General features: G+C 44.2%; 1 protein-coding gene across 7 annotated transcripts in view; it reads left to right on the forward strand.

Annotated features, from left to right (window-relative positions):
- The window catches only part of eya1 (EYA transcriptional coactivator and phosphatase 1), a 54,018-nt gene that overhangs the window by 16,540 nt on the left and 13,545 nt on the right, over window positions 1–23,933 (forward strand). The window contains exons 1-11 of one of the 7 annotated variants that reach the window (XM_076171328.1): window positions 397–665; window positions 8,221–8,348; window positions 10,412–10,489; window positions 12,302–12,368; window positions 12,752–12,897; window positions 13,846–13,983; window positions 17,931–18,013; window positions 18,605–18,791; window positions 19,055–19,197; window positions 19,943–20,026; window positions 23,464–23,553. In XM_076171328.1, coding sequence (XP_076027443.1) covers window positions 8,225–8,348; window positions 10,412–10,489; window positions 12,302–12,368; window positions 12,752–12,897; window positions 13,846–13,983; window positions 17,931–18,013; window positions 18,605–18,791; window positions 19,055–19,197; window positions 19,943–20,026; window positions 23,464–23,553 — 1,140 coding nt within the window. In that variant the 5' untranslated portion in view covers window positions 397–665; window positions 8,221–8,224. Of the gene's footprint in view, window positions 1–396; window positions 666–6,146; window positions 6,450–8,220; window positions 8,349–10,411; window positions 10,490–12,301; window positions 12,369–12,751; window positions 12,898–13,845; window positions 13,984–17,930; window positions 18,014–18,604; window positions 18,792–19,054; window positions 19,198–19,942; window positions 20,027–23,463; window positions 23,554–23,933 lie in introns of those variants that run through there. The other 6 variants (XM_076171327.1, XM_076171330.1, XM_076171331.1 and 3 more) reach the window with 6 other exon arrangements.

Genomic DNA, 23,933 nt, shown 5'->3' on the forward strand with positions numbered 1-23,933 from the left:
AGAAAAGCGTGGGCCCTCGGGGTGTGTGAGCTGAGCCTGGTGTTCTCCAGTGGACAGGCGGGCCGGTGAAGAGATCTGCCATTTCATTGTCTTAGTCTCCACTGATACAATCTGGAGAGGGCTCTATTGCTTAAAGCTGTGAGTGAATGACATATGGGGAGCTGGTGTGAGGCAGAACTCCCCCGTGCCTCCTCCAGACCCAAAGTCTTCCTGTGAGAGAGCGTCGAGCAACTTTTTCTGCTTTTTCAAACAGGCAGCAGCCTCCCTCTCTCCCTCCCTCATTTACCGCTTTTCTCCCTCCCTCTCCCTCTCCCTCTCCCTCGCTCTCTCTCTCTCTCTCACTCTCTCTCTCTCTTTTTTTCCCTCTTCCTCAGACACTCACTAGTCACTGCCTGAAGCAGTAATCGGACAACTCTCTTTCTCACCAGGACTCGGGTCTCCTGAGATACACCGCACGGGGCTCCATGGGTTCCAACACCTAAAATGAAAAAGAAAAAAGTCGTCTTGTAGCCTTCATTTGTTGCGTTTCTGATTCCACCAACACTTGAAGATTTGGTTTGCTGCCTGTATTGCTGGACTGAACGATCTTTCTATAGAGAAGATTAAAAAGAAGATAATATAAGAAGGGATAAACGCAAACACACACGGATTCAACCATAATTGTAGTGAGTATGGCTTTGATTTCTACACTAAGCTGGTTGACTAACTGACCTCCCTTACTTTGTTTAATTCCAGGGCGTTTCAGTCTTATTCTAACACATCTCAGGTGTAAATACATCAGCATTTATTCCATGCGTTAGCCTCGGCGTTTAATTCACGATAAAATTGCCACTTAAAGCGTTAACGTGAACCGGATTGTGTGAGCGACAAATTACATTTTTGGGACTCATCCCATTATTGTTTCTAATAGTGCCTGCTGCTGCTGCTTTATTTAGTTAGCTAAGCTAAGGCTGCAGGGCTTTTAACAACCCGGGGAATAATACAATCTAAAGGCTTTGCTTTTATTATTCACTGGACAGATATAACACACTCGTGATGAGAGGGTTTAAATTTAAAATAAGCAAATATAAATATGACTTCTGTGCCATAATACTACAATATAGCATTTTAGCAATTTTAAAGTGAGGCTACTTATCACGTATTTGATAATTAAATTAGAAAGCTACTGCATGTTCTGTTTGCATCATACATCAAATATCCTGGAGGTGTAAATAAAAAAATCCAAAGTGTCTTTAATTGCAAATATATTTGTCACCAATTCCATTTTTATTTTCCACTGATAAACATTAATATCTCAGAAACCTCTCCTACTCTAAATTGCTAACCTTGTATTTATATAATGACGTTATAAAATGTTATCACGTCAGAGAAATCCCAACCCACAGTATAAGGGACCGAGGTGATTGGGCCCAGTTTACATTTTTGATCTGGCAAGCAAAAACACACCGGCCCCTGCAGGAGTCCATTTTCCTACTGGCAGAACAAACAAAACCAACACAGTTAAAGCAGTTGACATCTAATGCCATCTGCTGAGGCCAGGAATGCTGCGAGGAGACCTGAGAGGCTCCCAGTGTCTGACCAAGACAACAGAGCCGACCGCTCGGCCCCGCTGCCCCTCGCCACTTATTTCACGTGTAGTAAAGATGACTCGCTGGCTGTAATCGCTCACCTCTCTAATTAAAGGATGTTCTGCTTAATGTTCTGTGCGAGATCACAGGCGTACGTCACAAGTCGGGGAATTATTACGTGCGTGTGTGTATGTATGTGTGTGTGTGTGAGGCATTTCATCTCTCTGAACCACTGCTTTTTTTTTTTTTCACTACTTTCCTTTTTCTTCCTGTAATTCCCTATCGTTTTCTTTTTCCTTCCCTTTTCCAGTATTTAGAAAGGTGTGTCTTAGCAGATGAAAGAGAGGGGAAATAGAGAGGTTAGGATGGGATAGAGAGCCAGACTGCTTGCAGAGTGGCCAAGCACTCTGTGTAGGCAAACATGACAGCGTGTGTGACCGGCTGCTGCAACCATTCATTCACACAATAACCTTATTTATCCAATTATCTGATAATGAGAAGGCTGATTTGTGGCTTGTTTACCCGGCGTATTTGCTTTTGCCTTTTTACATACACGGGCAAGAGATCATGGCCGCCCCTGTCTGGCTGCGTAGCCCTTGTGTGTGTGTGTGTGTGTGCATGTGTAGCAGCAGTGTGCAGAAGCAGGAGTGGTTGGCGGTGACGGTGGCATTGTTTGCCCAAGGCCTTATGCTTTCCGTATGGATGTGTGCAGCCGGCTGAGTCCTCGTCTTCCTCTCTAACTCTCTCTCTCCCTCTCTCTCTCTCTCCGAGGGCAGATTGAAAATGGTGAAAGACACAGAGGGCTAATTGATCCAGCCTCCCTCAGCTATTTGTGCAGGAGAGAGTAGAGAGCGCGAGAGAAAGACGGAGGAAATAAGGGTTCCTCCTCTTAAGTAGCCCATACTGGGCGATTAGTGGGCAGAGGTTGTTTACTAAATACAGCGGGGTGTTATTTTGTTAACACGCCACTGTTAAGATCAGGAATATGAAGCTGAAAGAGCAGGAAATGGGCTTTGAAGAAGTTTGGTGATTGCCACTCCAGCTCCTCAATCACTAATACCCACTCCTGTGTTTGTTTGCACATGGCTATATGTTGATGTTGAGCAGGATAATAAGGAAGCCACTGAGTTGTAAGTCTAAACATAAATTGTATTCTGGAGGGTTTGTGTTTAGCATACGTGCCTATATTAGGACGTGCCTGTGTACAGATCTTTATTTGTGGCTTTTAAATGGAAAGGAAAAATCCACCACCTATTTTTTTAATTAGCAGCTGCACTGTTATTGGGACTCAAACACTTTAAGAATTTCCCCTTGCTTCCCCTCCTTCTGTATAGGTAAACATCTCATTAACAGAATAAATCACTGTCTCCAATTTGAGGAAATTAGAACAACAAGTCACAAGCAGTAAACGCGGAATCATCGTTGTCATTGCTCTTTCTTTCATCTTTATGGTCTGGAGCCAGGGTCTGTGGTGATCACAGTGGTGGGCAGGGTGTGAGAGAATGTGGACCTTAAATCTTTTTTCATGGTCCCTCTAAGGCGAACTGGCCTTCTGGAAATCATTTAGAAGGTTGAAGAGCACAGTATTAACAGATTTAATGTAGCTATTGAGCGAATTGCTGGAGCACAATGTCAGATTGAGGCAAAATGGAAGAGAGGAAGAGACAAATTGCTCACCAACAAACAGCACATCTGTTCATAATTACACTTTTAATTACTACTAAGTACAAAAAATGTAAATGTGTGTGAGGCACCATCTGCTGCCTTAATTTGATGCTATAGATCTCTTTTGTGTTTTTTTGCGCTCAAATGTTGCATCAAACCCAACACACACTGGTGTAAATAAGAGACTACACAACGTAAAGCATTCTTTCTATTTTATACATTTCCTAATATTTTCATTCTCGGATGACTCAGTTTAATGATACAATAAAACTTTTCCCTTTTTGTAACAGACATCATTATGTAATGTCTCCTCTCTCTCCTTTCAGTTCATTAAAAATCTCTAGCTCTTTGTTTGAGGATTAAAAAGCTAAACTGTGTAATGTTGCATTTTGTTGGCAGCCTTCATATTTTTGCCCACGTATAGAGACACAAGTGAAGTGTAGCATTTTGTAAACTGTGCGTAATTCCACTCACATCTGTGTCCAATTGTTGTCTGCATCTACATTCTTTGCGAGTGGATTTATTTTTCCTGGGCCACCATGTGGATTCAGCTGACCAGCTTAAGTGGGGATTAGTTGTTTTAAAGTTAGATTTTGATTAAAGCATTGTTTTGCAAAAAGTTGTAACTCACAACACATGGCTTACGTCGTCTGTCAAATTCAAAGCACTATTGACTTTGCTGTCTAAAATTAATATTCATTCAAACCCACCACAAATGAGTCAGGAAGGACATTTTAAAAAAGCTTTAAGGTTTATTCCCTCATATTTCCTTTTCAGTGCCATCCTCTGCTTGATTCATTTTGTATTCCTTGCTATTTAAAGGCAGCTTTTGTCATATTTGTTGGATTTTGTTTACACACCCTCCATGTGAAGTCAAAGTGCAGCAAGTCAGACAGCCTGCATGCGGAAACGATCTCTCTTGAAAGTGTTTACCATCGGTAACGCAGGTCTTGAAGTAAGTAAAGCGAAACAAAAGGGCCTGCAAACAGCCATGAGTAAAGCATGTTGTGGCGCTTCTTCTTCTTCTTCTTCTTCTTCTTCTTCTTCTTCTTCTTCTTCTTCTTCTTCTTCTTTTCCCCCCTTTCTCTTGATGACACTTCCAACGCTTCATCTAACCCCAGCTTTGTTCTTGTTGGCATCAAAGGCCCGGCGGTTCAGGTTGAACTAAAAAGCACATCAAAGTTGCGGGATGCAGTCTTTCTCTTTTTTCTCTCTTTTTTTTTTTTAACAATAAATATTTCGCTGAGTAGAAGAAAGGCTTGTTTTTGCTTTTAACCCCCCACTTTCCCATCGTGCTTCCTTCTCCCCCTCTATTTTCACCTGGCTGTGTCACCTGCTGGCAATGGCTGAGGCGCCAGCATGGTAATGGCTATATTGGCTCTCAGTGGTGAGCAGAGAAGCCAGCCACCCCTCTCTCTCTCTCTCTCTCGCTCTCTCTCGCTCTACTTTTATCCATCTATCTCTCCCTCGCTCTCTCCCCCACAACTTCCCACAACTCACTGTTAATGTGCTGTGTCCAAATGTTACTCCCTCATGTTTATGTTTTCTTACCTGTGGACTTTTCTTTTCCATTCACGTGTTTGCATTTATTCCATCCTCTCTTCCTATTCAAACTCTTTCCCTTAAAGATCTTGTCTGGGTGAATAGAGCATGACGGTTGTAGTGTTTGCTAAGATGGCTGTATTATCAGGAATTGTAGAATAGGCAAATAGTAAAGCTGAAATGGTATTCATGAAGGCTTTGCCTAGGTGCGAAGAGGCAAAGCCTGTTGAACAAAGACGAAAAAAACCATAAGACCATGCAGCTCAGGTTTCCCTGGCTCATGTAAACAGTCAGCCATTAAAAAATCATGCCAGGATTTAAAAAAAAAGAGGCTTTATACGTCTTTTTTCCCTTTTTCCCTGACCAGTTGAATACCTTTGACCTTTGTTGGACCCTGTATTCCCGCGGTGGGCCACAGTCAGGTCTAATATAGTGTTATAGCCGTGCAAGTATATGGCTCTGCTTGATGTTTGCAGAGGGAAGAGCAGAGCGGGAGTGGACAGCAAAATGTAACTGTCAACTAAAGGAGAGTAATAGAGGCATTCGTAGCGTCATAGGAAACATATGTGGCTCCATATGCTCTCCGTGTTCTTGTTTCCAGTCTCCTTCATTGTCTGAGATGCACCACTGATCTGGGGGCCTCAGAAGTGCCCTGTGTGTGTGTGTGTGTGTGTGTAGCACTGATCTTGGGGCCTCTGAAGTGCCCTATGCGTGTGTGTGTGTGAGCGTATAGAGTTCTGCATCTCTATGTCCAAGAGAGAAAGACGTCAGCGTGGCTCTCTGCGTTGCCACAGAGAAAGGAAAGATTTATATAATGTCTGCCTGGAGTGTGTGAGTAGATTGTTCTCTTTCTTTCCATTGTGAGTTGGCTGAAAAGCGGACCTGGAGTTGTGTAGTCCCCTTTTTTTTATTGCGGTGCCATGGCCTCAGGCTGGGGCAGGCCTGCGGGAAGCGGTCCTGACGGTCATTAGGACCTGTCAGTACGCCGGGAGGGGGAGTGCTGATAAAATTCAGATAGTGTCAATTGCAGATGAAAGATCTGCTGAAGATGCTAGGGGCGTCACGCTTGACTTGCCCTGTGCTCAACAAGTCCCATCTCCCTCCCTGCAGCAGGTTACCTCAAGCAGGAAAGCGGGCTGGCTCTCCCCACCCCTCCGTCGCCGTCCCCCCCCCTCAGCCCCTGCTCACCCCCACCCCCCCACACACCCCCTCACCCCCTCTGCCTACCTTCACTCCCTCACCCCCGCCACCCCACCCCTTCCTGCTTACCTTGGCTAAGCCGCTTTGCATGTTGATTGGGGGAGGGCTAATCCAGTTTGCAGCTGTCGTAGACCAATGATGAATCACCTTTCCGTCATTTGGCCGTGCTCCCCTCGCTCAGGGAGGAGGGAGGACCTGGCGGAGGAAACAACAGCGGAGCGGAGGGCTGAGGCTCGCAGAGAGAGAGACAATGTGCGCCTCTGTTTCCCCCCTGCTCGCCCTCTTCTTCCCATTCTGCTCCAGAATAACAATAATGTTTTCTCAGACAAGCGTTTTTGTGTCACGGACGGCTCTGGACTGTGACATCGAGCTGCAATAACAAGGAGTGACATTGTTTTCCGGCCGCGGGGCAGGTGGAGGGCGAATAAAAGAAGGGACTGTGGTTTGACAGGACTCTCAGCCATCTTGGGCCAGGTAAGAGCAGAGTTGAGCCGGTGCCAGCAGCGTCAGAGAAATGTAGTTCTCTGTAGCGCTGGCATCGCCGCAGACAGTCTCCTAAAGAACTGTCAACTTCTCTCAGCCCACTGTGTTGTCTGATTGGAGATAGCACAGGCTTTTTAGGCATCAGCTTATGAGAGGGAAGTTTGGGCAAAGGAGAAGAAAATAGGATTAGGTAGTGAGTGGGAGATGTGAAAATAGGGTTAGTTTAGTCGGAAGGATCCTTAAGTGCTTATAGTTGTATTTCTGTGTGTATGTTTGAAGGGTGTGATATTTTTAAAGGAGCAGTAAATTAATATAACTCTTGGAAAAAAAAGGCAATGCACCTTCCATTACTGAAGTGTGTGTCCTGGGCTTTTTTATTTAATTGTTTTCTTGATTTTTCATTTTTGTGTCTTTGTTTGCAATATGATACTTGACAATATTTATATTTGTTCAGCGAATAAATAGATTGATAAAAAGTCTTTGCCACACTATACAGCGTCGTATCATAATATCACACTATTATAATATCCTCTTAAATACACTAAATTCATATCATAACTGAATCTTTCTGTCAGAATTTGTGTTTGTTCGTGCCATCTGATAGCACTTACACTACTCAGAGATACTTCAGCATTTATCTTTGTGGCCTTGCGTAATAGGCCAATGTTTATCGATAGCAGAGATACCAGAACCCTGAAACCTAATTGGAAATGGCAGTATAATGTAGAAAACAGTTTGGCCCTAATTTCATTAACTCAATATTACATTGGACACAGTGGCGGGGAGACAAATAAATTCTTGAGATTTTGCGGCTGTACTTTTTCCCCAAATGGCTCGTGCCTCCTCGTTGCTCCGTTGTCTATGCTCCATCAAATCCTTTGAGCGCACAAAGGAGAAGATAGAATAATGTTTTCAGTGGCGTGGTCTTTAGAATAAACACAGCAACAATTAAGGAGCTTGCCAGAGCAAACACACGCCTCGTGAGCTTCTCATCTCACCATCACTGAGGCATGGGCTCTTACAATCAAGCAGAGTGCTGCTGCTTTTTTAACAGGCACATTAACCATAGCCTCAAACCAGCAAACATCTGTTAACAGTCTACAATACCACACAATACAATATACACTTAAGGCCACTTCGACTCGGAGACACTTCACCGTAAATTGACAGTAAACATTTTATGATTACATCGTGTAAAACGTTGACTTGCATTGGGATTGTTGTGATAACAGAAAGCAGAAACTATCAACCATCTACTATTCATTTCATGCTATTCTGTGTGTGCACTTGTATGCTTGTGATCGTGTGTGTGTGTGTGGATTTCACATTTTTCCTTCCTTATCAGATTTTTTTACTCAGCATTTGTTTCCTGTAACCATTTTATTTATATATAATGTAGGCTTTAGATTTATACACTGCGGTAAAATTAGAATTTCAAATGTATTCTTCAAAAGTTTGGCATATTTTTTATTTTACTCAACCACAGATCTAATAATTATTATATGTCAGTGAATGTATAAAACAAAAACCTAAAGATAATTATTTTTGAATTACTACCATTTAAAATGTTTATTTCTAATTCTGTAGTTCATGGATCATGTGTGTGTTGTGTGTGTTCTATGTTTTATCCAGCTGTACATGTTCCCTGAACCCAGAGTGTAATTTGGTTGCGTCTGTGTGTGTGTGTGTATCGTGTGTGTGTGTGTGTGTGTGTGTGTGTGTGTGTGTGTGTGTGTGTGTGTGTCGGTTTGTCTCTCGTCAGGTCTATGGAAATGCAGGATCTAGCCAGTCCTCACAGCCGAGTAAGTGGAAGCAGCGAATCTCCTAATGGTCCCAACCTCGACAACTCCCACATCAATAACAATTCCATGACACCCAATGGCACTGAAGGTATGTGTGCAGAGCTGCTGCTCGTTAGCTCTCTCCCTCTCTCACTGTCTGTCTGTCTCTCTCTCTCTCTCTCCCTCCCTCCCTCTCTTCCTCTCTCTTTCCCCCTCTCTGTTCTAAATATATAAGGCTGAAAAGGTGAATCTGTCCATTAGCTTTTTACTGTTGTGAGTCCAGACTTGCAGTAGCACAGATGCAAGAGATACATGTTAGAATATTATCCTGTAGCTATTTAAGGTCACAACACTCTGTTAGGTTAGGAAGGAAATGCACTTTATGTGTAATATTTGACATTTTGTAATCTAGCTTATTTGGGCTGTTACAGAGACACAGTATGTATCTTCCTAACATGTCTAGTTTACACACTCCAGTGCTTGTAGTTTTGTCCCCCGGGGCATTATTAGAGTAAGCATGTAATTATTCAAAAGCCCACAGCATGAAAATGACATTGTTTTGCATGAGGTTTGTACTGTACATAGTTATTGACTCAGGTGATTTACCTGTGCTTAAATCTGATCCTTTGTTTAGTGAAGCAGTCGTGCTCATGTCACAGACCAACAAAGGTTATTAAAGAGGTTCCCCCTATGAGATGGTGGGGAAGTTAGTCTGTGTTTGGGCTCAGTTTATTTTCCCCTATAATTCACAACAAAGGACCCGTAGACATGGTGCAGGCTGTCATGTGTCCCTTTGCCATTCTTTCTTTCCCATAGGAGATAACATCACAATGCTTACCACTGCAGACTGGTTGTTAGGTTCTAACTCACAGTCCGCTGCAGGTTTGTCTACTCTTGGTGACAAAATGAAAGGACAATACTTGGTGTTTTCTTCAACTCGACCAAAAGAAAGAAAGGAGAGAAAGAAAGAAAGAAAGAAAGCACTCTATTCTATTCTATTACCTCGTGAAGTTCAAGGAATGGAATTTGTGCAGAAAAAAAAATTCAGCTCAAAGTTGCTTCAACTATTGTGCCTTTCATTCAGATACTGAAAAAATGTTGTGTTCTGTTTCAAGCATGGTTTGGCACTGAATGGTTTTGATTCTATTGTTAATGATCGGTCAGGTTGCATAGTGTGCATTTTGTTTTCATTTGGACGTTCCACGCCGTTTCCTGAATACAGTTGTTTTTTTTGTGTGCTCTGTGACCCGAGTGTGTGCTAGTTTATGCATGCACCTTACTGCAATTTTTTTTCAACGGTGTGTGTTGTTCAAAAGAATTGCCCCTTGACAACATATGTTTCTGCAACGCACACGCATAGCGGAAACATGTAAAACATGACAGCAAATGGCTTCTTCAACCATTAGGGATTCCACTGAGCATGACTCGCTTGCCCACATTGTCAATTTGTTTTGCCAAAAAAAAAAAAAAGAAAGAAAGAAATCCGCCAGCCCGCCTGAAGTGAAATGGATTGATTTCAAAGATTTCGGAGCTGTCAGGTAGCTGTGAAATTGTCTCTGCAGATCTATGGCTGCAGCTCTTTAATGGAGCCAAGGTCAAACATTGTTCGCTACACTCTTAAAAACACTTTATACACCAGACTTTGACTTGACATTTCATTTATACGTCCATGTCTCTGCAGAACTCTATTTCTGTCAGTGAGTCTAAAATATATATTAATGTTTTCTTTTGTACTACATTTCAGACAAGATTGAACATTTACTGTGAAGTGGAGTTTTGTTTTCATTGCATTGTAAAAGAGTTGGAAAGCATTTTTGAAGTGACTGAATAAGCTTTACAGTGGAAATGGGTTGAGCACAACTGTAGAAGTAAAAGCCTAAAAGCCTTTACCAAGTAGAACTAAGAGGTTTGGTGATTCTAAGATAAATACCATAAATAGTGATATGATTTATTTAAATTGAAAGCTGAATTATTGCACTAACATTTACCAACATTTTAGTGTAAAATGTAGTGAAAAGTTGTTTGACTACTCCCTGCTTCCTTTTCATTTTGGTTCTATTTTCATTTGACGTGATTTGCTGAATGTGTCATTAATTTTTTGCTGTTATCATTTTTGAAATCCACATTTTCACTTGGTGCCGTTTGTTGACAGCGTGGTTTCTGTTTTCATAGTTAAAACCGAGCCAATGAGCAGCAGCGAAATCGCCTCCTCGGTAGCAGACACGTCTCTAGACAGCTTCTCAGGATCAGGTGAGTGTGTGTGTGTCTTTGTGTCTGTGTGTGTGTGTGTGTGTGTGTGTGTTCATTCGTGTGTAGCTTCTTTTTTACACACAGCTGCAGGACTGATTAGTGAGAGATGAGCACAAAGATGGGTGACTGATAAGCCGGGCCCCAGGAAGTGTCCCTGAAGCTAAAACGCCAATAGAGTGTGTGTGTGTATACTTGTGTGTGTGTGTGTGTGTGTGTGTCTTTGTGTTTAAGAATAAGACACTCTACCTCACCTTTGTCAGCATATTAATATGCTGCGCTTGCTTGTATGTTTGTGATGGTGTGTGTGTGTGTGTGTGTGTGTCTGTGCGTGTGTGTGAGTATCTCCTCGTTCCCATGCCAGTGAGGTCTGAATTCTGACCTGTAAAGCACTGAGCTGGCCTGCCCAGCAGAGTGACATGGCGTCCCCATGGCCCTGGCTCTCCTCGGGCTGTTACCCTATCACCCTGTCAGGCTCGGGGCTTTCACACCCTCCTCTCATCACGGGAACATCACACAGAAACACACACGCATACAGACATTTGCACACACACACACACACACACACACACGGTCTATTGCTAAATAAAATCAAAGCCTTTTCAGAATGTTAAAATAAATAAGGTCATATATTTAATGTTACTTTCTTATGTTATCTGTATATTTATATTATTTTCGTTGTATCCAGCTTTGCGTCGTATTGTCTCGCAGCTCATTTCCTCGTATCTCCTAACTATTTAACTCAGTACTTGATACCTTAATGCTAGAAGTGCATAAATCACTGCTATGACTTTTTTTTACTCTGACAATATTAATGAAATTGAGTAATGGTATACTCCCATATCCTCCACGGGGGAAACCCAAAGCTCTGTTCAGAAGAGCAGGTTTGGTCCAGCGGCAGGTGCTGCTGATGTGGGAAAAGTCTTCAATATTAATAACGTGTGTGAAGGGTTACAGCATACAGTTACATACAGTTAGCGCTCCCCCGCAACCAAATCCCTTTATTTTACATGTCGCTACCAATTAGACAGATGTTTCAGAACTGTGCCAGTTACATGTGAGTCGCCATGGCAGAACCTAAAACCGCTGCATGCCTGAATTATCTGTTTATTAAATAACCCCGAATTTTATCAGAAGCATGCGTGTTTACAATAGTAAATGTAGTATTTAATTCCAAACTGAGAGATAAAAATTTTGCTGCTGGCTAAGATCTTCAATTGGTTTAAAATATAGAATTTTGTCCAGATTTTAATTATTTTATTTTTCCTCCCAAATCTTTAATTCAATCTTAATCTGCTTTAAATGTATATGTTTTTGTGGTTTCATTTTACAGATCTAATTCTCACTATACAATCATAACAAGTGAACTTTCACAACTTAACAGTGGCAGCGACCTCAGGGACGAGTCGCACGCCTAATGAAGGAACGTTATGCAGCAGCACTCATTACCTGCAATCAGTGATGTCACTTCCAATGCGGTTGCGGCTTCTAAAGCCCCGAGGCAACCGAAGCCACAGGCCGAGACTGATTCAGACCATCCTGTGTGTGTTTATACCAGCGGTCGCCATAGCAGCCAAGAAGTATCTCACAGATCCGTGGGTCAGCAGAAAAACCTGACATTCTTACCTGATTATTTTACTTCATTATTGCTCTCCGGGTTTTTAACCTAAAATAAGGTTAGCGAAATAAATAAAGTAATGCAATGTAATTACTGTTTCCTTGGAATCCAGAAGTTCTGTTGGCGAAAGATAATATTTACCTTATTCCTTAATGTTTAAATATGTGCTCGCCTCTTTTCTTTTTAACTCTCCTCAGCTATTGGAACCAGTGGCTTCAGCCCAAGACAAACTCACCAGTTCTCTCCGCAGATTTACCCTTCCAAGTAAGGCTTCTTTTATTTTTCTTTAAAAAATAAGCAGCATCCAACTTCATTTGGATTCTCTAATTAGATCCTGCTGCGAGATCCTGAGTCTTTGCGCAGCTTTGTTTGCCTGGATGTCTGCCGCTTGTGTTCTCTGAAATCTGTTGTAATTATTATCTTCTAAAAATTTCCTTTGCCATTTATTATTGTTTGACTGCGTGTAGGAGAAGCCCCGATGCTATCTGATTCACAGCTTGGCTCTGTGCTTTAAAAATGAAGTCGCTCCATCACAAAGAATCTGTTAGATGGTGAAGTTTGTGTTTTGGTTTGTGGGAGTAAAACATGGTCCTCTTTCTCTACGCCTGCCCGCTTCATTTTTGTGTTTTGTTTCTTCTCTCCAACAGCAGAACATATCCACATATTCTTCCTACCCCATCATCCCAAAATATGGCTGCGTATGGGCAGACGCAGTACACCACAGGAATGCAGCAGGCCGCAGCTTATGCGAGCTACCCCCAGCCTGGCCAGCCCTATGGGATCCCAGCCTACGGTAAGATCTCACTAACACGTGCTGACTGAACAACCTGCTAATACCTGTAAGGTTACATTCTCTTTGTTTCTCTTTCACCTTCCCGTCTGCGTGGATAGGAGGAGGAAAATATCCCCAAGTTCTTGACTTTTATGCCCTAAAAGTCAGGACAGATTCCGTTCTCATGTTTCTAACGTTCCCACATTTTTCCCACATTTTCCCTCCAGTAAAGAAAGAGCAAGAGAGATGCTGAGTCTTTGTTTAATGCCTGCATATTGTCCTTCCATGTGATAAAACAGAATTTGCTTGTCATGCTGTTCAGGGAGATCCGAAAGATTGCTGATATAAATTTCAAAACAAAAACTGGTTTCCTCTGGCAGAGCAAGGGAACGCGTAGGGAACACGGCTCACTGTGCGCTTTATTTGTCCAAAGTCTTTGGAGTGTTTTGACCCCAAAAGACTTTCCAATATGTGGAGGAATTTACACTGTTTATTTGAGCGGAATAATGCAACTCACTGCTGAATAAAAAAAAATACATTCTGTCCGATTCAACTATTGGTCGGATTAACTAACAACTCTACCAAATCAGAACTTTTACTATGTGTGTACTTTTTCCACAAATGACCTCTGATGATCTCACACTATTGAATAAAAAATGAGAATAGAACAATAACACCAAAATCAAACAATCACATAGTCTTACAGGACCTGGTTAGCGTTCTGAAGCAGAGTCTGGCTGTCAGCTCCTTTATTGTGAGACGCAACACAGTGTGAACTGATATTTCTGAACAAGTGATGATGGTGATAATCAGTAATCAGATAATCAGAAGCGGTTCATTGTGATTAGCGTGTTGTACTAACAGACTGCGACTGTCTATGTGTCCCTTTGCTGTGTCCAGTGTAACTGAAACCTGTGTGTTGACTGTAGCCTGTGCATCAAACCGATCTGGTGTCACTAACTGATTTAGGTCCATTGTGGGCAGGCATAAAGACAGAGGGGGGTCTGAGCCAGGCCCAGTCCCCGGGACAAACGGGCTTCCTGAGCTACAGCTCCGGCTTCACCACGCCACAGACAGGACAGGCCCCGTACAGCTACCAGATGCAGGGTGAGGACTGAATCCTTCATCTGCTTCTCTTTCCATACTCTATCAAGTCGCTCTGGGTATTTGAATGAAATTTGCATTGAAAAACTGCTGGGGTTGACATCTGTCTTTCTTAAACCTGCTGTAACTCAAAGTCAAGGCACTGAAATCTCACTCTCTCTCTTCTCCTATGAGTCCTTCTCTCTACCTGTGCAAGACTTCCATCATTTTTGCCACGAATTCCCTCTCCTTATCCCATTTTATTCCCTAACAAACAGATTAGAGAAATAGGTCTCTGGCCCTGATTTAATAGCAAGCAGAGGCAGACTGATTCACAGCACTGCTCTCACCTTCTCCCCTGAAGACTGTAGCATCCCGGCGGTCGTTATGTGCAGCCACAGCGACTGCTCCCTATCCTCTTAAAGTGAATCAACACAGATGGAAAAATGGCAGGCACTTAGGAGGCACCGGCTCTGTCGCTCCCCACTCCCCAGCCTTTGTTTTTGCTCTCCCTGTGATCATATTTGTATTTGTTTAAGAGCTGAGACCGTAGAGATTTATGGCCTTGAAACCGATAAAGAAGAGTTGTTGCTCCCTCCCTCTACCCTCCCTTCTTTCTTCTCTCCCTCTTTCTCTCTGCAGTCACTCTAATGTGGATCAGGCTTACAGCCTTGTGGTGTTTCTTTCACTCTCTCAATGTATGTGATCAAAACGCTTCTGTTCCCCAGCAGCACCTGCACTCCACACAGGCAGGGAGCTAACTGCCGGCATACTCTTTGTGTTTTCTCCTGTTATATTTAATGTCTGACAGCAGAAACATCTCCACATGTTGGGGAAAAGCCTCCAGAGCATCTTACAATAAATAACGCCAGCTCAGCAGCAGATGTGGCATGGGGAAGCCTCTTTTCCACGCCTCTTCACCAAATACACTTGGCCACAGCCGCAGTTTCGCAGCCCCGTGCAGCAGACTGCAAAAGAGCCAGAGAGCCAGAGGAAGAGAGGAAACCAGACAGAGCGTGTGAGGCAGAATGCAAAAGCTGCTATCCTGCCCTTAGTGGTTTAACTCACGATGACAGTATTATGTGCCCATTCGTCTTCTAAGTATTATGCTTTCTCTGCCTCCCTCTCTCTCTCTGTCTCCCTCTCTCTCTCCCTCTGCTTTTGCTATCTCTGGCTATCGGATGCCCCACATACCGTTAAGTGCGTTAGTAATTGACAGCCATGTTAGATGACAGATTGACCACTATTCTGGCCCTGGGTTCTCTAACCATGGCTCTGGCCCTTAGCCACGCCATCATCATTACTCTCCTGGCCTATTGATCTGCCTGGGAGAGAGAGGTGCCTTAGGCCTGGGTGTCCCAACCAAACGCTCTTCTTCTACATCTGATACTCCCCCTCTCTTTCCGCGTCCCTGCCACCAGCCTGTGGCCAGCTGTCAAGGCGGAGGACGATTAGATTAATGTTTTCGCTCCTTCATGTCCAATGCCATGGAGCTTTGCGTGGGTGCTAAAGTCCTCTTGCCAAATTGTAAAGACGACAACGGCATTGTTGTGTTTTTCAGCGTTGCAGTCTAATGCGGCAGTTGGTCTGGCAGCGTTGTGTAATTTCCCCCCGCCAAACCTGTTCACTCGCTCTCTCTGCTTAAACGTATCAGAGGAGTGCAAAGAGGTTGAGATTGTGCTGATGGTGGGACTGAGCAGATGCTAATTAGGTGAATAATTGGATTCCAGTGTTCTGTCCCAGTGGTGGTGTGAGCTGACGAAGCTGAAGCCTCTGCTGCCTTTTTTTTTAAAAGGGGAGCCCCATCTGGACTTGATAGCCTATTCCCAAGTGGGGCATACAAACTTCTGCTACAAATATTGTGCACTGATGATAGACATAGCCCATGGCAAGGGGACTGATCAAGCAAAGCAAATGGACTTCCAATTGTGGAGCCAGAAGGCAGGAGGGAAGGAGGAGAGGAGGGAGGGAGGGATGATGTCTGGTCTTGAGTGAGTGAACTAACTGGAGCAGGACAGGGGGAGGGAGAGAAAACATGCCCCCCGGGGGAACCACAAGCCCCCTTCTTCTCCCCCTACTATAACTAGCACCACCACTCCCAACAGCATGGGCCCATTCTCAGTGGGCTAGCAGCGGTCCCCCTTGGCTTTTATGTGGCTCCTTGTTCTCCACAGAGTAACCCTCCAACCCTGCCAGTGAGCGCTTTTATGACTGTTTGAACTGCGCGTTAGGCTAATTTGTTGTCCTCTAAAGCCTTGTCTGTCTCTTATTGTTTGGTCAGCCTTTCACTCAGCGTTGAACTCTTCAGCGGAGCACACAAACGTTTGAAAAGTCTTCCTCACAGACCTTGAAAAAGCAAACACAACAACAAAGGAGAGAGCCCTTTTGCTGGAAATAACAAGTATTGAGCAGGATGAAAACAAGGTGAAAGAAATCTGCCGTGTCAGCGTATGATTGCTGCAGGCAGGGAGTGAGATACTGCATGAATAATAAGTAGATCCTGCGAGTTTGGGAGGAATTTGTTGCAGGGTGAAGTGACGGGGCTAAACACTGGACCGTGCCTTCTCTCTTCATTGCCGTCTTCCATACGTTTACCCTCCTTGGCCTCCACACTTCCCCGATCCCTCCCTCCCTCCCTCCCTCTTTTCTAAAAGCTGCTTCAAGTTTGTCACGGTGTGGGAGGGCCCTCCTGATGGGGCCAATGACCAGAGGATGAAAGGAGCTCCCTGTGTTTGTCTCTGGGAACAAAGGTGTAATTACGCCCCCATTTAGGAGCAGTAAATTTATCTCCCCCCTTCGTTTTCACTGGAGCTAAAGGATATTTTATGGGTATGGAAGAGTCAACGTGGTGACAAGTGAAGAAGCAGTTTAAACATGGTAGCTTTCATTAACGTCCCCTGTGGACGTATGGAGAAACCATCCATCTTTGTACGGACGGAAAAAGAGTAATGAAGCCCAGGGGTCAGATTTGAGGAGCTTGTAAGAAGTGCAGTGATACCTCAGCGTGACTCCGGCCCTGTTTTTACATATTCTCAGCATTGACGTCATCAGAGAACAAACTCATAATTTTGTTACCAGGTTTGCGCATAAAATTTGATCAGACACCGACTGTTCTGTTTTTAGAGACAGACGTATGTCGACACACTCGGTTATCCAAGTGATCGTTTACAGTAATGACCATCACAGTTTTTGGATATCCCGTTATGTGATCAGCTGCAGTATTGAGTGCCTTCTTTGACGCGGTGGTGGATTAATAATTAGGATAATTGAGATGCCATATATAAGCCGTATGTTAAGAGTATAGGTGTATTGCCTCTGGAGACAGAAGTCATGACCCCGGGGGTTGCCGCCGCCGCCGCTGCTGCTTTCTTTTCTCCCAGCCTGTATAACTCATGGCGTGTATATTATTAAGCCATTAGATGCTATCAGCACCTTTGAATGATTTAATTACCCTGGAGCACCCTCTTTGTGAAACATACATATTCATTGGTGCAGCGTGTCATCAGCACTGCCCCAAGCCCGGCACATCTCACTCTGACCTCCGCCCTCTCCTTATGTACCTCTGTCTCCCCCCTGCTCCATCACACTGCGTCAGCCCCTCCTCCGCCCCCTGCGCCGCCCTTCCTTCGGTAGCTCACACACAACAACAGTCCCTTGTGTTCCTGGCATTGTGCAGGCTTGGGTGGCTTTGGGAGCAGGTTGGGTCCACTCCCCCCCCAACCTACTTACCTCCCCTTCTCCACCTCCTCTGCTGTCATTCATCAGGCCTGATCCAATCACTGATAAGGAAGAGGAGAGAGATAATGCACTGTTGGAAGCTCTCCCTCAGGCCTCCCCTCTGATCATCACCTCACATAGTTGTTTCTCAGAAGACTAATGTTTTCTTTGCCCTCTCCTTCCTAACAATGTGCCGCTTCAACAAGGCATCCTCTCCTGAAATAACACAAAGCTTTCCTATTGTCTCCATAAAGGTGGTACGTTCACAACAACGTCGGGATTGTACCCTGGAAACAACTCGCTGACAAACTCCACCGGCTTCAACAGCACACAACAGGTAGCACCGTGTTCCCTTTTCTTCTCATTCGGTTCCCATTATCTGGTACAGATATGCCGCTATCAGTTTATATAGTTCAGATCGTAGAGATCTCCCAAACCTGGAAATCCTTACGAAACATGCATCCTCAATATGCTACTCTTCATCCGTGACACATTTAAACATGAATCACTCAGGATGTCAAAAGCTTTGTACACAGGGATTATCTACCTCCCCCAACACATATGTATTATGCCACAGAGGAAAGGGAGAAGGAAAAAAGACAACAAGATAGATCGTTGTCCAGATGTAGGACAGAACAGACATGTGTTTGCATTTATGTTTTGGAATCTGCACTGTAAAGTAGCAACACTGGTGCAGGGCATATCTCACATTACTCTGCCCAACCTCCTACTTCTGTTCCTCTCCTGCGCTACCTTTTGTCTCTACGCCTCCTATCTCCTCGCTCCCTATTATCCCTTCTTTTCTCCAATTGTATCTCTCCTTCCCGTATCTCTTTTCTGTTCTTATCTTATCTCTATCCGATAAAAATAACAAACCGAAATGTTCCCGCTTCCCTATGCTTCCTCATTCCCGCGTCTTTCTCTGCAGGAATACCCCACTTATCCAGCCTTTGGCCAGGGCCAGTATGCTCAGTATTACAACAGCTCGCCCTACACTTCGCCCTATATGACGAGTAACAACACCAGCCCCAGCACGCCGTCCACCACAACCACCTACACCCTTCAAGAACCTCCTGCTGCCATCACCAGTCAGGCCCTCACAGAAAACCCTGCAGGTAAGAATCAAAGCCTAGATATTAGAGAGGCTGTTGTATGTAAATTGTGTGAATTTAGGTGAAGGTGTCACGTATAATGTTGTTGTTTTTGTTGTCGTTGTTATGAAATATGTTCCCCCTACACGCATGCCTTTCTAATCAGGAAACAATGTGTGTCCTGCATCAAGACAAATGCTCATTCAAACTTCTTTGTTAAAAGCAAATCATAGCTCATCTTCGGCACGCTCTTTTTATACTCTCCCTCCTTCTCTCTTTCCTTTCAGCAGAGTACAGTACCATCCACAGTCCATCAACCCCCATTAAAGATTCAGATTCAGATCGATTGCGCCGGGCCTCGGATGGAAAGTCACGTGGCCGGGGAAGAAGGAACAACAACCCATCACCGCCGCCCGACTCCGACCTTGAGGTAGGGTGAGCCCGCTACCTTGGCGACAGACAGCCTCGCCCTGTCTGAGGCACATGCACATTAATCCACTTACTATATGGCTGCCACACCAGCTCTAACACTTGATGGGCATTAATTCTTAAAGATTTGATTCCTTAACTTTAAATGCATTATTCATGCATCCTGGAATATATGACATCACTAATAAATATCTTATATAACGTTCTCATGTATACCACATAAATTAACAATAAGGCATGTGATTAGCATTCTATTTAGAGTGAGTCAGTATTAAAGTAAATAATGCAGATAGTCTACTCATCAAAGCTGTGAGTAACAATAGAGACTATTGCACCGTGCGCCATAAAACACGCTGGTATGTGTTGAATGTCAAATAGTAGCCATCTGTCAAATAACCAGAGAGCTCTTCATTAATATGATATGAATGTGAAGCGGGTTAATAGCAGCCATTAAAGCACTGACATCATGGCATGTTAACATATCTAGTTAATTAGTTTGTCACTATTGATTACTCTAATGTAAAGGGCAGGAGATGCAGAGCGTGTGGTGGGGTGATGGTAGGAGTGTTGCGGTGACCAACCCAAGCAAATGGATCCTGGTCCCTGTGGCACACAAATACACGCTCCTGGCCTATTGACCAGGAGGATCACCTTGCAGCCCTACAGAGTGCACCATTGATTTTGCCTCTTTTCTCTCTCTTTTTCCTTTGTTTCCTTCTTCCCCCCTCCTCCCGCCATCTCTCCAGCGAGTTTTCATCTGGGACCTGGATGAAACAATCATCGTTTTCCATTCCTTGCTTACGGGTTCTTACGCCAACAGATATGGACGGGTGAGTGACATCAGACTGTGGCAGTGGCCGTGCACTTTATCAGCAAAACAAATAAATATTAAAAGGCGCACACAAAAAAAGGATCTGTGTGGGGAAATAGTCATGGAGCGGAGGATAGATTTCACCGTGCCTGGAGTCCATAGTGAGAAGCAGAACTCAATGCACAGATAATTGTTTCTTTTTTTAATAGGTCCAATGAGGCTTGGCAAGTATTTGACTGCTCTTTGCAGCTGTTGCAGCTATGCAGAGCCGGTTGGGGCTCGGCTGCAGGGGCTCACAACAGTTGCACTCTGGATGTCTATTGACACATCTTAAGTGTTCCTTTCTCCTCCAGAAATGCCACATTGTTAGTTTAATTAAGTGCTTCTCAATCCATCCCTTTCAGGCCAGGATTTCCCTCGAGACCCCGGCTTGAGATTGAGACCACCAAATGTAATTCAGTCAAAACTCAAACTAGAGCAGAACAGTATCTTCACTATTGCCTTGATAAGGCTCCAATTAATTTGTATTATTTAATTACTAAGTGTTGCTACAGGAAAAATATTACGTCATTATTAATAAATATTTCTGTATTTTCCATCCCATGCCGTTGTGTGTGCGCTCCTAAGATGAAGAGTTTACTTCACAGTGCTTTTCTATTTGTTGTTCCATGTAAATTGCTTCTCTAAATTTAAACTTTTTAAAACAAACAATTTGGGAAAGAAGCCAAACGCTCATTCTCATGCTCATTATTTAGGTCAGAGATTTTATGTAACTCTGAATGTTCAACACCCAGTCCCTTTCTTACATTTACATAAAGTACACATCCATGATTAGAACCTAAATGTTTTCAGGAGATCAATCTGCTTTAATTTAATTTCATCTGAGAGCAACGTTTCTAATCCCTGGTTGTTTTACCCTGGAGGTGTGTGTGGTTTTGAAGAAGAAATTGCCGAAGTGCTCCTCATAAGAGAGCTGTGGTCGGCGCTCTGCTCCTTTGTTCTGGTATGAGGGGCTGTTTGATGGGGGCAGTGTTTTGTTTTGGGGGTGAAAGAGGGCTGCCCCACGACCCTCCACTGTTTATTTACTTTATTCTCAGCCCTGCATGCTGGGTGACGAGAAAGAGCAAAGGCTTAGGGAGATGTGGCTCAACGATGAGGCACTCTCCAACTGCACACACACACACACACACATGCATACACACACACGCACAGGGTCTCCAATGTGCTCCTCTGAAACAGGAAGCCCTCCTGACTCCATAAGGGCCCGCTCCATCAGAACTCATATGGGATGTGACAGCAGCTGAAGCCCCTCTCACTCTCTTTTCCCCCTCGTTCCCACTCTTCCTCCTCTCTGCCCGTTGCCGTCCCTTTCCCCACTATATTTTTCATTCAACCTGCCGTCATATCCCACCAGAGCAATATTATAACAGGCAGACATTGTTACTCCCACCAGCCACAGAGCCCCCCCCCCCCCAAACTCTATCACAGACACTGATCTGTAAACTATCCTCTGAAAAGAAAGTCAAGCAGACCCTCCCCCCCCCCAACCAGACGTCCAACACAACCACCTCCCCTTCTCGCTTCCCTTCTCTTTCTCTCCGCCTGTTACGCATGTCATCCCTGTCTCTGTAGCATAAATACAAAAGTAACAAAACTGTTTTTGCCTCCTAGTTCTTTGCTTACTATAAATAGACCTGTATCTCACTGAGAGCACATCCACACTTTCTCTCACTCGCCCCCCTCCCAGGCCCCCACACACACACACACGTTCTCTCACTCTAACTTTGTGTCTCTCACGCACATGCACGCACACACACACACACACACACCCATAAACGCACTGCTGTTCTTACCAGCTCTCTTAATTGGCATCAAGGCAGCTCACCCCCATAAAGCTGATGGCTGAGGCCAGCTGTGCTGCTATTGGGGCGGCCCAAGCTCCAGCTTATAGCTGCTAGGTTTGGGGGGAAGTTATTGGTAAGCGGCTCAGAGTGGGTGTGTGTGTATGTGTGTGTGTGGGGGGGACTTGGCGCCCCTGTAGATGGCACTGACATCCCAGGACAGGTGGTGCTGGAGCAATGACAGCAGCAGCACTTTGGCCTTCTGGCCTGCTTGTATTCTTAACTCCCTCACTGACTGATTGTTTAGATTTAATTGGAAAGGATTCGCTTGTGACGGCGAGCGCTGTCTTTTCCCACCAAACCACCCCGTCCTCGAAATCAACACAGGGTCGGGAGGAGGTAGTCTGGTAATCTGTTGATGTGGGGAGCTAATTATTTTTGATGAATTCTGAGCAACAGATTTATTCACACACGGTGGTTCAGAGAGGGAAGATTGTTTTTAGGCCCAGAGATTTAGTTCTACTTGTGTGGTTTGTCCCCTGCCATTTTTGGGACAACATTAGCATTGTGTGGGGTGTGACAAGTAATCAGTAAATAGCTCAGGTGTGTCTTCAGACGGTTTAACTCTATAATCCCTGCTACGGGTCCTGCCTGTCTTTATTTCTTTGTTACCCAGCTGCAGAAAATCCCCTTCCCACAGCCCACTATTGTCCTCTCACTCTTTGCGAGCTGAAGGTAATTTGCTGACCAGAATTTTAAGACGGAAAGCAATTAAATGTAACCTGGTTAATTCAGCCTTTGTTTGGGGACGGGACACTGAAGTAAATGGGTTTGAAATATTTCAACAATGTCCCAAATGTCCCACACAAGGCCGGCACTTTAATGTCACTGTACAATCAGCTGAGGACTTTTTTTGCCTATTCATTATCTTTTTAGAGGGAAAATGGCACACATTGTCACCGCTTCATTAACTATTTACGCTCCTCTCTGGGTGTTATCTTACAGACAGTGCAGCCGTATCACCGTTACCAGCACGTGTCACGTTACTGACACAGATCATGATTTAAGGGAAAAAATGCAATTGTGCCCCGTGTGCAGTGAATCATCAGTATTTATATTTATTCATGATTTCATACATGGGAAAACCTCACGGCGGCGGCTGCTGGTAGTTTGGGGGAAACTTTCAGAGGGGGGGATGTTCTCCCACGTTATCACCGCGAGAGCAATTTAATGATGCATCAGCCCAAGTATGTAGAGAATGGAGTATTTACGATAAGGCGCTGACCTCCAACTCTTCCAAATCGACCACCCTTCTTGAGAGGAGACATGCTTTTACTGCATTCATTCAAGTCTGTGGCATTTCTGATGACTATTCTCGTCCCTTTTGGATGGTCGTAAACCGGCCCAAACTTTCTTTCAAGTCTGCTTTATATCCTTTTTTATGGGAGAAGTGAGTTCAACACTTAGATGGAATTCCCTTGAGTTCTCTTAATGAAGTGACTTGACATGAACCTCATTATGACATATATCACACTGTAACAAAAGAAAAACAACAGGAACAATACGAAAGATGTGGAATTTTTGTTTGATAATCCTTTTTTTTTATGTTTTTCAGGACCCGCCAACGTCCGTGTCATTAGGCCTGAGGATGGAAGAAATGATCTTCAACCTGGCAGACACACACTTATTTTTTAACGACTTAGAGGTGCGTGGATGTTTCTCTGCTTTCTCTCTTCTCTTAAAGTTAAGCTTCCTGTTCTGCTCCAAATATGTGGCTCACCCCGGGATGATTCTGCTGTGTCTTTGGGTCTGCGGCGGTGATATTTTAATGGCCACTCCAAAGTGTAGATCAGTCATGTCAGAGTGAGAGAGTACACTCTATCAGGAGAACCAAAACAGTCCATTAAGGTTTTAGTAAAAGCAGCAACAACATAGTGTCATAGCGGGGAGCCTGTTTCTCAGTTTCCAGTCCCATAGTGGTGAAGTATTACCTCTGAGCCCCAGGGATACCATGAATTTTACATGCGCTGTCAGTCTCCCTGGTCTCTGGGTCAGCGGCCCTGCCCCCCACCCCCCTCTGTCTCC

The sequence above is a fragment of the Genypterus blacodes genome, unplaced genomic scaffold (genome assembly GCF_046128005.1).
Source record: "Genypterus blacodes isolate CSIRO-AG114 ecotype Tasmania unplaced genomic scaffold, CSIRO-AGI_Gbla_v1 ptg000245l_1, whole genome shotgun sequence".
Taxonomy (NCBI): domain Eukaryota; kingdom Metazoa; phylum Chordata; class Actinopteri; order Ophidiiformes; family Ophidiidae; genus Genypterus; species Genypterus blacodes.